Source organism: Giraffa tippelskirchi, chromosome 11 (genome assembly GCF_054371585.1).
Source record: "Giraffa tippelskirchi isolate mGirTip1 chromosome 11, T2T-mGirTip1v1.2.pri, whole genome shotgun sequence".
In the NCBI taxonomy this organism is placed as follows: Eukaryota; Metazoa; Chordata; class Mammalia; order Artiodactyla; family Giraffidae; genus Giraffa; species Giraffa tippelskirchi.
This window is the reverse complement of record NC_137285.1, coordinates 115,188,451-115,202,700: the sequence shown is the minus strand read 5'-3', so window position 1 is coordinate 115,202,700 and position 14,250 is coordinate 115,188,451. Positions and strand designations below refer to the sequence as shown.

At 36.6% G+C, this 14,250-nt stretch overlaps 1 protein-coding gene across 21 annotated transcripts in view; it reads left to right on the top strand.

Annotated features, from left to right (window-relative positions):
* Window positions 1-14,250, top strand: part of USP47 (ubiquitin specific peptidase 47) — a 109,578-nt gene that overhangs the window by 72,362 nt on the left and 22,966 nt on the right. For 14 of the 21 annotated variants that reach the window (XR_014069715.1, XR_014069714.1, XM_081545234.1 and 11 more), the window contains 6 exons: window positions 2,284-2,451; window positions 7,656-7,787; window positions 8,216-8,292; window positions 8,837-8,892; window positions 11,308-11,420; window positions 12,377-12,481. Coding sequence is in view for 19 of the 21 variants with exons in the window: in XM_081545234.1 (XP_081401360.1) it covers window positions 2,284-2,451; window positions 7,656-7,787; window positions 8,216-8,292; window positions 8,837-8,892; window positions 11,308-11,420; window positions 12,377-12,481 (651 nt within the window). In the remaining 2 variants the exon portion in view is untranslated. The remainder of the gene's footprint in view (window positions 1-2,283; window positions 2,452-7,655; window positions 7,788-8,215; window positions 8,293-8,836; window positions 8,893-11,307; window positions 11,421-12,376; window positions 12,482-14,250) is intronic. The other 7 variants (XM_081545239.1, XM_081545240.1, XM_081545238.1 and 4 more) reach the window with 2 other exon arrangements.

Below are 14,250 nucleotides of genomic sequence, written 5' to 3'. Positions count from 1 at the left end.
TTTGACTGTTCTAGGTCTTAGTTGCAGCATATGGGATCTTTGATCTTAGTTATAGCTTGAGGGATTTCTAGTTTCATGACCAGGGATCGAACCCAGGCCCCGTGCAGGAGGAGCTTGAAATCTTAGCCACTGAACAACCAGAGGAAGTCCTTTATGTTGCATAACTTGCTTAGTTATTGAAACATAGCAGTCTAGAGATGGGCTGCATTCTGGTACATAATAAACAGAACAAATACAGTGTATTGAAAGAACAAGCAAAATGGATAATGTGGCCTTAAATTTCTTGTTTTGTCTTAGTGACTTTTTCAAGCATTAAGTTTTCTGGGTTGTTCTCATTTAAGGTTTTGTTGTTGTTGTTTAGTCAGTAAGTCATGTCTGACTTTTTGTGACCCCATGGACTGCAGCCCACCAGGCCCCTCTGTCCATGAGATTTCCCTGGCAAGAATACTGGAGTGGGTTGCCATTTCTTCTTCTGGGGATCTTCCTGACCCAGGGATTGAACCCATGTCTTCTGCACTGGCAGGCAGATTCTTTACCGCTGAGCCACCAGGGAAGCCACTTAAGGTTTACCAGCTCATAAATTGGCTAGGTTATAAAGCTAGATAATAAAGATATTTTTAATTAGTTTGTTTAACTAAAACTTTTAAGATATAAAATTTAAAATTAAATATAGCTTGAGAATGAGACTGTGAGGGCACAGGTAATGCTAACTAATTTCTTCTACTCATTGACCTCCTCAAATTCTCTGGTTCTTCTGTCCTTATTGAGTAAAGAATTCATAATGTCCCACTCTCTTCGCTTGGAAACTCTTCTGATTTAGTTACTAGGAATATGTAGTCACTTAACATGTTATTACAGAGTGATAAATCTTTCTTATTCTCAAAACTGCCGTAAAGCATTTTTTTCTGATTGGAATTCATCACAGTAGTTAAAAACGCCTTTTCCCAGAGGCTCAAAAATAATTTCAAACAGTCTCAAGTTTTATTTATGCTCTTAAGTACTAAGAGGCAAATTATTTTCTGAGCTTCACTTTCCCTGTCTGTAAAGTAAGGATGATAATTGCTTTTTATAGCTTTTCCAAGAAGAGATTACTTTAGATAGAGTAAACGTTCATTGAATGGTACCCGTGTCCAGGTAATATTTTGAAAGGTTTAATTTGAAATAGTATCTCAAACACTTGTGCTTAAGCTAGGAAATCTATCCATAGTACACCAAACTTTCAAAGGAGATTTCCTACTCTGAGATCAGTATTAGATTGGTCTTCTTATATTCCTAATGTAGTTCTTATAAAAGGAAGTCTTTTCCAAGGGAAAAAAACTGAGACAAAGTTTGACAGGAACTTTCAGGAAGTTATAGGTCCATTTCTTGGGAGAAGAGTAGGTGTTCTGGCTTAGTTAAAAGAGGTTTTGGGAATGATCTCTTTGAACTTCATGTAGAATTCTAAAGTTGGTTTTCATTTCCGTTTTTCCTTGAACCAGAGTTTCTTGAAGAATAAAGACTATATGTTAGATGTAATCCTTACAACAAAGTTCTTGGCAAAAAGTTGGTACTTACTACATATTGCTTGGTTAATTCAAGAACTTCTATGCAGTGCCTTAAACATATGAAGGGCCTACATTTTAGAGAAGAGTTCTCAAACTATGTATTTAAAATATTTAAGGAGAAGGGAGGAAGGAGTTGTTTGAGGATTTCTAAGAAGAATTCTTTAAGTTAAATTTGTCTGAAAGAGATTTAAAAATCATAAAAGTATGGAAAAGTATTATTTACTGTTGTTGCATTTCTACCTCCTATAACTGGAGTTTAAAATTCTTGAGAGAGACAGTAGCTTGTTTTTCTTTTTAATTGTCTATAATACCTAGCATAGTGATAAACTGAATTGAACTTTTTGTTAAAGAAAGGAAATGGTGTTCTTTTGGGATTTGAGAACAACAGAAGCTCACTTTGGAGCTTAGGTTCTCAGCTTTTATGGTTTTTGATGAAAGAAATGGTAGTTTTGTACTGTTACTTTGCAACTGTAAACATAAATGAGGTTTAGTAGAATTCTGAATCAATAATTTGTTACTAGAGAATGTATAAGGATGTTAACAGAAATGGTTTTAAAATACACTTTTTTGTTTAAGGTCTCACTTTTTTAAGAGAAAATAAATTTGCTTAAAGTAGAATAAGTGTTTTTATTAGCAATAGTGTCTTAAATTTTGTGAAAAAGTTCACAGCATATAAATTAAAAGGTTTATATTTTCCCTTTATTTGCTTTATAATTGTAAGATAATTATGTTTGTTAAGAAATCTCCTCAGACTGAAAGTTGCACTGACAGTGGAGCAGAAAATGAAGGCAGTTGTCACAGTGATCAAATGAGCAATGATTTCTCCAATGATGACGGTGTTGATGAAGGAATCTGCCTTGAAAACAATAGCGGAACTGAAAAGATTCCAAAACCTGGACTTGAGAAGGTATTTTATAATTTGTGGTTTTTAGTTGAGAGACAGAATAAAGTAATCATTGAGCTGCTATTATAATTCTCTTAAAGAAACTTAATTGCTACTGCTTTTAGGCATATATATGATCAAAATTAAACTTGAGGAAAAACTGCTTACAGGTGGGAGCATTGACTTCTGAGACACTGAACTGTAACTGGCCTTTGAAGTAACAGTAAGGCTCTCAATCTTATATCAGAGTTTTCTCATATAGCAAATTGAAAGCATTAGGCTAGATTTGTTAATTTAAAAAATTCTGGCTGTGGAATCCTTTCTGAAACAATAAGAGAGCTAATCTTTTTTAGATAGGGAACCCCTCAGTTTCCCTCCCCTGCCCTATGACAGCCCTTGCTGCTGCTGCTGCTGCTGCTGCTGCTAAGTTGCTTCAGTCATGTCTGACTCTGTGCGACCCCATAGACGGCAGCCCACCAGGCTCCGCCGTCCCTGGGATTCTCCAGGCAAGAACACTGGAGTGGGTTGCCATTTCCTTCTCCAATGCATGAAAGTGAAATGTGGAAGTGAAGTTGTTCAGTCGTGTCGGACTCCCAGCAACCCCATGGAGAGCAGCCTACCAGACTCCTCCGTCCATGAGATTTTTCAGGCAAGAGTACTGGAGTGGGATGCCATTGCCTTCTCCGATGACAGCCCTTAAGGGACTTTAAAAAATGATATAATTCCATGGATTATAATTTAAAATCTACAAGACCGAATAATATCTAGGACAGAATTTTTTTTTGTTACTAGGTCAGTGCTTTTTAAGATTTTTCAAACTGTTCAACATTTGTGTAATTTACTTTTTTGTGGGTAGAATTACAGATCAGATGTCTTGAGCATGATGTGAATAACTGATCATGAATTAAAGTCTTACACAGTCGTATAAAATATTGGTTTTTTTAAGCAGTATTTAAGAATGGAGTTTCACTTGCATAAATGCTGTTTTTAGACCAAGAACATTATTCTCATCACCATTCAGTTCAGTTCAGTCGCTCAGTCGTGTCCGACTCTTTGCGACCCCATGAATTGCAGCATGCCAGGCCTCCCTGTCCATCACCAACTCCCGGAGTCTACCCAAACCCATGTCCATTGAGTTGGTGATGCCATCCAACCATCTCATCCTCTGTCGTCCCCTTCTCCTCCTGCCCCCAATCCTACCCAGGATTAGGGTCTTTTCCAATGAGTCAACTCTTCGCATGAGGTGGCCAAAGTATTGGAGTTTCAGCTTCAACATCAGTCCTTCCAATGAACACCCAGGATTGATCTCCTTTAGGATGGATTGATTGGATCTCCTTGCAGTCCAAGGGACTCTCAAGAGTCTTCTCCAACACCACAGTTCAAAAGCATCAATTTTGCGGCGCTCAGCTTTTTTCACCGTCCAACTCTCACATCCATACATGACCACTGGAAAAACCATAGCCTTGACTAGACGGACTTTTGTTGGCAAAGTAATGTCTCTGCTTTTAAATATGCTATCTAGGTTGGCCATAAACTTCCTTCCAAGGAGTAAGCGTCTTTTAATTTCATGGCTGCAGTCACCATCAGCAGTGATTTTGGAGCCCCCAAAAATAAAGTCTGACACTGTTTCCACTGTTTCCCCATCTATTTCCCATGAAGTGATGGGACCAGATGCCATGATCTTAGTTTTCTGAATGTTGAGCTTTAAGCCAACTTTTTCACTCTCCTCTTTCACTTTCATCAGGAGGCTCTTTAGTTCTTCTTTACTTTCTGCCATAAGGGTGGTGTCATCCGCATATCTGAGGTTATTGATATTTCTCCCGGCAATCTTGATTCCAGCTTGTGTTTCTTCCAGCCAGCGTTTCTCATGATGTACTCTGCATATAAGTGAAATAAGCAGGGTGACAATATACAGCCTTGACGTACTCCTTTTCCTATTTGGAACCAGTCTGTTGTTCCATGTCCAGTTCTAACTGTTGCTTCCTGACCTGCATACAGGTTTCTCAAGAGACAGGTCAGATGGTCTGGTATTCCCATCTCTTTTCAGAATTTTCCACAGTTTATTGTGATCCACACAGTCAAAGGCTTTGGCATAGTCAATAAAGCAGAAATAGATGTTTTTCTGGAACTCTCTTGCTTTTTCGATGATCCAACAGATATTGGCAATTTGATCTCTGGTTCCTCTGCCTTTTCTAAAACCAGCTTGAACATCTGGAAGTTCACGGTTCACGTATTGCTGACGCCTGGCTTGGAGAATTTTGAGCATTACTTTACTAGCATGTGAGATGAGTGCAATTGTGCGGTAGTTTGAGCATTCTTTGGCATTGCCTTTCTTTGGGGTTGGAACGAAAACTGACCTTTTCCAGGCCTGTGGCCACTGCTGAGTTTTCCAAATTTGCTGGCATATCGAGTGCAGCACTTTCACAGCATCACCTTTGAGGATTTGAAATAGCTCAACTGGAATTCCATCACCTCCACTAGCTTTGTTCGTAGTGATGCTTTCTAAGGCCCACTTAACTTCACATTCCAGGATGTCTGGCTCTAGGTGAGTGATCACACCATTGTGATTATCTGGGTCGTGAAGATCTTTTTTGTACAGTTCTTCTGTGTATTCTTGCCACCTCTTCTTAATATCTTCTGCCTCTGTCAGGTCCATACCATTTCTGTCCTTTATCGAGCCTATCTTTGCATGAAATGTTCCTTTGGTATCTCTAATTTTCTTGAAGAGATCTCTAGTCTTTCCCAATCTGTTGTTTTCCTCTATTTCTTTGCACTGATCGCTGAGGAAGGCTTTCTTATCTCTCCTTGCTATTCTTTGGAATTCTGCATTCAGATGGAAATATCTTTCCTTTTCTCCTTTGCTTTTCCCTTCTCTTCTCTTCCCAGGTGTCTGTAAAGACTCCTCAGACAGCCATTTTGCTTTTTTGCATTTCTTTTCCATGGGGATTGTCTTGATCCCTGTCTCCTGTACAATGTCACGAACCTCTGTCCATAGTTCATCAGGCACTCTGTCTATCAGATCTAGTCCCTTAAATCTATTTGTCTCTTCTACTGTATACTCATAAGGGATTTGATCTAGGTCATACCTGAATGGTCTAGTGGTTTTCCCTGCTTTCTTCAATTTAAGTCTGAATTTGGCAATAAGCAGTTCATGATCTGAGCCACAGTCTGCTCCCGGTCTTGTTTTTGCTGACTGTATAGAGCTTCTCCATCTTTGGCTGCAAAGAATATAATCAATCTGATTTCGGTGTTGACCATCTGGTGATGTCCACGTGTAGAGTCTTCTCTTGTGTTGTTGGAATAGGGTGTTTGCTATTACCAGTATGTTCTCTTGGCAAAACTCTATTAGCCTTTGTCCTGCTTCATTCTGTACTCCAAGGCCAAATTTGCCTGTTACGCCAGGTGTTTCTCAACTTCTACGTTTGCATTCCAGTCCCCTATAATGAAAAGGACATCTTTTTTGGGTGTTAGTTCTAGAAGGTCTTGTAGGTCTTCATAGAACCGTTCAACTTTAGCTTCTTCGGCGTTACTGGTCGGGGCATAGACTTGGATTACTGTGATAGTGAATGGTTTGCTTTGGAAATGAACAGAGATCATTCTATCGTTTTTGAGATTGCATCCAAGTACTGCCTTTCGGACTCTTTTGTTGACCATGATGGCTACTCCATTTCTTCTAAGGGATTCTTGCCCACAGTAGTAGATAATAATGGTCATCTGAGTTCAATTCACCCATTCCAGTCCATCTTAGTTCGCTGATTCCTAGAATGTCGACGTTCACTCTTGCCATCTCCTGTTTGACCACTTCCAATTTGCCTTGATTCATGGACCTAACATTCCAGGTTCCTATGCAGTATTGGTCTTTACAGCATCGGACTTTGTGTCTATCACCAGTCACCTCCACAGCTGGGTATCGTTTTTGCTTTGGCTCCATCCCATCATGGTTTCTGAAGTTATTTCTCCACTGATCTCCATTAGCATATTGGGCACCTACCGACCTGGAGAGCTCATCTTTCAGTGTCCTATCTTTTTGCCTTTTCATACTGTTCATGGGGTTCTCAAGGCAAGAATACTGAAGTGGTTTGCCATGCCCTTCTCCAGTGGACCACATTCTGTCAGACCTCTCCACCATGACCCATCCTTCTTGGGTGGCCCCACACAGCATGGCTTAGTTTCATTGAGATAGACAAGGCTGTGGTCCGTGTGATCATCACCATTACCACTACTCTTTACCTTTTAAAATCATCTGTTTCTTTCAGGGCAGATAGATGAGTGTGAATTGCTGTGATGAATAATGTAGCGGATACATTATAACTTAGTATAAAGATCATTGCTTTCAAGCAAGAGTTGGAAAACTATGGCTCAAGAGCTAAATCCACCCCTTGCCTGGTTTTTCTACATAGACAATTATGTCTTATCTTTTTTTTTTTCTTTGTCTTGTTCGGCTGGAAAGGATTTCCCACACCGTGTTGAATAGGAATGGTGAGAGAAGACACTCTTGCCTTATTATTCCCAGTCTCAGTAGGAAAGTATTCAGTCTCTGATCATTAAGTATGATATTGGGTCTTTCATAGGTTTTATGGGTTTTTTGTAGATGTTCTTTATCAATTTGAGGATGTTCCTCTCTTCCTAGTTTGTTGAGAGTCTTTTTCATGGATGTGTTTGGATTTTGCCAAGTGCTATTCTGGGTTCAGTTGATTATGATCATATAATTTGTCTTCTTTAGCCTGGTTTACATTGGTTGATTTTCTAATGTTGAACCAGCTTTGCATACCTGAGAGACATCAAATCAATAGATTATTGTATCACAGATACTACATAAATACATTAGAAGATATTCAAAATCATCTTATTTGAATTTTTAAAAATGTTAGTTGAGATGTATTGATTTTGATATGCATATCAGAATAGTCTCGTGTTAAGCATCTGCTTCTAAAATTTCAGACTATTTTCTTCTTTTCACATAAATATATAAATTTATATCTCAGTTATGCATTGTTCTAAAGGTTATAGCATAATTAAAATGTGAAGGAATATGTTGAATGAAACTTGTGATACATAAAATTACGTAGTGAATTACCATTTTAATGATCTTGGAGAAAAGTTGATTTGCCATAAATACATAGGACAACTAACATATTACCTCACTGTGTTTTAGTAGAGAATAAGAAATATACAAATTACGGTTTTGTGTTTTCCCTCTGCTCTGAGTTACTTTTTTTTTTCCTTAGAATTCCTTGATCTATGAGCTCTTCTCCGTTATGGTTCATTCAGGGAGTGCTGCTGGTGGTCATTATTATGCTTGCATAAAGTCTTTCAGTGATGAGCAGTGGTACAGCTTCAATGACCAACATGTCAGCAGGGTAAGGAGGAATTTTTTTTAGATTATTATTGTGAAAGACAGGAGAAGAGATGTTTCTCATCAGTAGAAGGGTTTATTAAAAATGGGACACAGTGTCCAGTGAAGCATTTTAAGACACATACCTAATCAGTCTTTTGTTTTTGTTTTCAGTAAATTTCCTTTGTTTATTGTTGTTATCTCCTTGTTTTATTTTGAGCTTGCTGAGTGTTGTAGAGATAGATTCCCAGTTTTCTTCTTGGCTTGAGCCTTCCTGTGGGCTGCCTATTTAAGAGGACTAGAAATGACTGACCATTAGTAGCCACTGATTATGATTACATTTTGAGAAATGGTATCTGTGTGGTCTATTTAACTCTGAGGTTGACATAAAGGTGTTAGATTGTACCCAAAAAAGTAATGTATACTTTTTATAAGTACTATAACAACTTTTAGATAACACAAGAGGACATTAAGAAAACACATGGTGGATCATCAGGAAGCAGAGGATATTACTCCAGTGCTTTTGCAAGGTAAATAACTTCCTAGTTTTACTGTTCATAAATTAGAGTTACAGCTTTTCAACATTTTATGCATTAAAAAATTTAACCCAGGGGTCAACAAGCTGTAACCTATGGGCCAGATTCAGTCTGCCTGCTGTTTTTGAAAACAAAGTTTTATTGAAACACCACCATGCTCATTGGTTTAAATACTGTATGTTCATCTTTTTCCCACCACAACAGCAGAGTTGCCCACAAAGCCTATGGCTTTTACCATCTGGCCCTTTTCTGGAAAAAATTTGCTGACTACTGGCTTAACTGTAGCAGTCATTCAAGGACAAAGATTTTTTGAAAATTTTACTGTGTTACCAGGAGAAGACAGAGGATTTTCTCATGAATGTGTCAAAGTAGTCTTTTTTCCTAGAATGTTTAAATCTGAACCTGTTCAAGAACACATTATTTTTAATTGTGTGAAACAATGAAAAAACTTCTATTTAACGTAAAAATTTGATGCTAGGAAATGGAATCTTTACAGTTGACTTTTTGTCCCCATTAATCATTTTTATGTTTCTACTAGCTCCACAAATGCGTATATGCTGATATATAGACTGAAGGACCCAGCAAGAAATGCAAGTATGTTGACATAGTGACTTGATTTTTCTCTGTGTTTTAAACAAGGTTTTTTGGGTTTTTTTGCAAGCTTTATAAACCTGGATAACTACTTTTAAATGATAGGACTATTAAATTTTTTTATGTGTGGAAGAATTAATTATAAAGATAGTTTTGAGGTAATACTAATTGGTAAAAGCATTTGAGAAAAAGTTGAACTTTTCTTTGTAACACACTAAGAGAGAAAACTTAACTTACTCTGCATTATGTACATTGGATATTTATTTCCAATAAGATTGTATTCTATGTAGTTTGGTGCAGTGATGACAGTCTCTGATCTGTGTAGCCGTCATAACTCACAATTTGCGTGTCCCAGAGGAAATTATTTATTTAAATTTTCTACTTTCCACATATGTAAAATGGGGATGTTATAGGTTTTTTTTAGTACTTCATAGCATTGTTATAGAAAATTGAGATAAAATTTTAATCATTTAGTTTCATACTAGAGTTCAATATCTTTGCTTATTTGCTTAAAAAACAAGTAAAATTTTAAGAGTCAAGTATGCATCCTTTATTATATTTTAATTTTATTAAGAATCCTAAAAATAATGCTGTATACAAAGCATGTGTATTTGCCTTTCTCTTTTCCTTTTGTAATTTCTACTTTAAAAAATTATAGTTCCTATGTTTTCTTTCTAACTCTGATCTTGACAGAAACAGTATTTGCAGGGGTGTGTGTGTGTGTGTGTGTGTGTGTGTGTGTATACATAGAGATATATAGACAGGTGATGTGTCTGCTCATATTCTTTTCACAATTAATATAATCATTGTCTTTGATTTCAACATATTTCCTTTGTTTAGAAACTGCCATACTATGAGTAAGTCTTTTAAGCAGTCTAATTAATGTTTTTGTTTACATTTTCATAAACCCTCATGAGATTGTGAATTCAGTTGTTGCAAGGCCTAGGACTTATTTATCTTTTCACCAATGATATGATTCAGGGACTGCTGTATAGGGGCTGTTCAATAATTTACAGTGTAATTATAGGAAAGAGAAAAAAGAAATTACAATGAGAACTCATTTCAGAATAGAGATTTCAAAGTAGAAGTGTTCATTCTTACTTTACACATAAAGAAACTATACCCAGAGAGTGACTTGTCCAAGGTCATAACTGTCTGGAGGTAGGACCAGGATTATAGTTCGTGTATCTTTTGGGCACTCAATATCCCATATGTTTTCAGTGCAATAATTCAACTTTCTTTTGTCTGCTCCCCCAAACTCTTGTTTTGTGATAAAGCACCAAGGGGCACTATATGTATAATGTGGAATATTTTTTAAATTATAGCTCATTTCTAAAAACAGTGGATTTTTACCTTCCAAAGAGGAGTGATTTATTTTTTTAAATATAAATCGTTCTCCCTTTTTAATGCCCAACAATCATTGGCTTTATTAAACAGTGTCATAATCTCATTCTGTCACTTCTAACACTTTGAGTTACATTTGAAGTTCTTTGATTAGAAGGCAGCTGGGCACTTCCCTGATGACACAGTGGATAGGAATCCGCCTGCCAAGGCAGGGGACATGGGTTCGATCCCTGGTCTGGAAAGATTCCACATAAGGAGTGACTAAGCTTGTGTGCCACAACTACTGAGCCTACACTCACAAATTGCAACTACTGAGCTCTCACACGTGCTGCCACTATTGAAGTCTGTGTACCTAGAGCCTATGTTTTGCAACAGGAAAAGCCACCATAATGAGAAGTCCATGCACCACAAGTAAGAGTAGCCCATTTGCCGAAACTAGAGAAAGCCCACACAAAACAATGAAGACCCAGTGCAGCCAAAAATAAATGAGTAAATAATAATTAAAAAAAAGAATGTTGCCTCCCTTATTAAAAAAGGGAGCTAAAAGACTACTTTGAGAACAAAGGAAAGATGATCATATTAGTGAATAATAATAAAATAAATACCGTTTGTAGTAACAATATTTATTATATTTCATTATGTCCCAGGTATAACTCTTTGTGGTAGGTGCTATTAATAAGCTGAAAAAAACCAAGGTTTGGAGAAGTAAACCTGCCCAAGGTTGCCAAATTTCGTGATAGCACTATTTGAAATCAGAAGTGCTTTTATTTTCAAGTTTAAGGGAGGCTTTTTCACTCTAAAAATCTTAATTTACATGCTAGAGTTGTCAGGAGCCAAGAGGTATATAGGTAAAGATTCGGCTTTTTTTGAGACCTAACCATGTGTCATTGTTAACTACCTCTTCACCCTTGTCTGGAAGAAGTTTGTGTTCCAAGTTGAAAGATTGATGTAAATGAAGTAAATTTTAATAACAGCTGTAGTAGAAGTGTATTCTCTAGAAATATAGTAGAACAAAATTGTATAAAGGAAGCTCAGTTTGAGGGTTCTGTTTTACCTTGTTTTTACTATTAATAGAATTTCTAGAAGTAGATGAGTATCCAGAACATATTAAAAACTTGGTGCAGAGAGAGAGAGAATTGGAAGAACAAGAAAAGAGGCAACGAGAAATAGAGCGCAATACATGCAAGGTTAGATTTCCTAATTTACTTTTAATTAAAAAGTGCTGTTAAACTTTGCTTAACTGCATTTCTCATAACCTACTCTTTGAGTTGTATAATCATTAAGCAGTGTAACCAACTATATTACTGAGGTAAAGTGATTTTATTTTATGCATAAAAAACCAGTAATGTAGTGATAATAGTGTTGGTGAGGATACAATGAGATGAACTTTGTAACATTCTTCTACAAGAATAAATTTATAAATCTTTCTGTCTAGCACTTGAGTTAGATTTATCAAGAGCCTTAAAGCAAATTTATATTCTTTCATATGATTCTCTTAAAAAATATTATCTAATGAAATAATTACAGTGCAGTAAAAATTTCAACTACCACGGCATTCTCCACAGTGTTTTCCGAATTAGGGAAAATTTGGAAACAACTTAAATGTATATCAGTTGCTGCTGCTGCTAAGTCGCTTCAGTCGTGTCTGACTCTGTGCGACCCCATAGACGGCAGCCCATCAGGCTCCGCCGTCCCTGGGATTCTCCAGGCAAGAATACTGGAGTGGGTTGCCATTTCCTTCTCCAATGCGTGAAAAGTGAAAGGGAAGTCACTCAGTCGTGTCCGACTCTTAGCGACGCCATGGACTGCAGCCTACCAGGCTCCTCTGTCCATGGGATTTTCCAGGCAAGAGTACTGGAGTGGGGTGCCATCGCCTTCTCCGTGTATATCAGTAGGAGAGTGATTTCATAAATTGTGATACATGCTTATAAAGAAACATATAGTTGTTAAAATGAATGATTTTGAATTTTTGATAGTGAGACAGTATCAGTTATTAAGTGAGATAAATAGACCCGAGGGAGAGTGATCTCAATTATATTTTTTAAGAATTATAATAATTTGATTTAAATACTGTCTACAAAAGAAGTAATTTGGTTTATGACTTGTTGAGTTCATGATGATATTTTACATTTACATTTTCTAGATAAAATTATTTTGTTTGCATCCTGTGAAACAAGTGATGATGGAAAATAAATTGGAGGTTCATAAGGATAAGACACTAAAGGAAGCCGTAGAAATGGCTTATAAGGTATTGTTTAATTGTACTGTTGGCATTTAATTATTGATATCTTACATAATGGTACTAACATTTTCCCAAGTTTTTATTGTAGTCAGTAGTAGTATAAGCACTTGCAATAGCTTTTTTTTTTTTTTTCCACTTGCAGCAGCTCATTAAATCCTATCAATGTATCTCTTAAGGAGCGTAGTTTATACCTCTTCTTTGAAATGTGGTTCATTGCTTTTGAGAACTTTCTCACTCTGAAAGCCAGTTAAGCTTTCTAGAACTCAGAAATAGAATTAGAAACAAAGATATTTGTTTATTCTTTATATTCAGATTGTTTTTGTTTTTTATTGCTAAGTCGCTTCAGTCATGTCCTACTCTTGGTGACCCTATGGACTATAGCTTGCCAGGCTCCTCTGTCCATGAGATTCTCCAGGAAAGAATACTGGAGTGAGTTGCCATGCCCTCCTCCAGGGGATCTTCCCAACCCAGGGATCAAACCTGTGTCTCTTATGTCTCCTGCATTGGCAGGCAGGTTCTTTACCAGTAGCACCACTGTAGCAGATACTTATTGAATGACTACCATATGAGGCATAAGAGAACTAGAATGAACAAGGTAACACGAGGTGTTAGAGGTAACAAAGTGAGCAGGATAGGCTCACTGCCTTCATGGAGTTTGTAATCCCACTGGGGGAAAAAATGGACAAAATATTTAAATACCACAATATTTAAATATTTTAATGTAATTTGTAAATATCTTGTTGTTTAGCTGCTATGAAGTAATTCAGAAGTATATTAAGGTTATTTAATGTGAGACTTAAACCATGAGAAGGAGACAGCTGTGCAAGAAACTGAGGAAACAGTATGTGTAAAAACTAAGGTGAAGAAGTGCATGATCAAGAAGCTGAAAAAGGAGGCATTGTTTTTAGATCGTCTTGAATGAGAATAGAGTGGCATAAAATGAAATTAAATGATTTTCTCAGGATAGAAATTTTATTTTATTCTAAGAATAAATAGTTCAAACCTGGAGAAAAAGTTGCATACTGCATCATTTCATTTATAATTATGAATAGAACCAATGAAAAAAGTAAAAATAATCCATAAGATCACTGACAGTTATTCTCAGAGTGCTGTGTGTAACCCAGCACAACCTGCACCAGGATCACATTCCTACTAAAAAACTAATTATTGCAAATAAATGTGAGCTTATGTTTTGGCTCCTGGGATTCATGCATTTTAAATGAGTACCTCAAGTGGAATTTTTGGACACACAAAATCTGAGAATTTCTGTTACATACCTGGTCTTTCATAGCACTTCATCAGTATTGAAAATTTATACCTAATTGTGACTGTTTTAATTAATTTACTGTCCCTCACTAAATTGTAAGCACTTACAAGGGTGAAGAGTGCCCTGATTTTGCTCACAGTTGCATTTCTACTACTTTTACCTAGTCACAATTGGGTGGGTATAGGCATGAACAAATACTAAATGGATAAATGTCTCTGGGTTCACTTGATTAAAATAAAAATCATTTAAACATAATGGTAGACTGCAAGCAAAATAATAGTGAAACCAAATTAGACTAAAATGGAGAAAATGTCTTAACAGGTTTACAGAGTAAGGTCAATCCAGTGATAGTGGTAAGGGTAGTTTACAGTTCATCAGGTTTTAATTTTTATTGAAGTATAGTTGCTTTATAATATTGTGTTAGTTTCCATTGTACAGTAAAGTGAATCAGTTATATGTATTAGATATAGCCCCTCTTTTTTAGATTTCCACCACAGAGCATTGAATA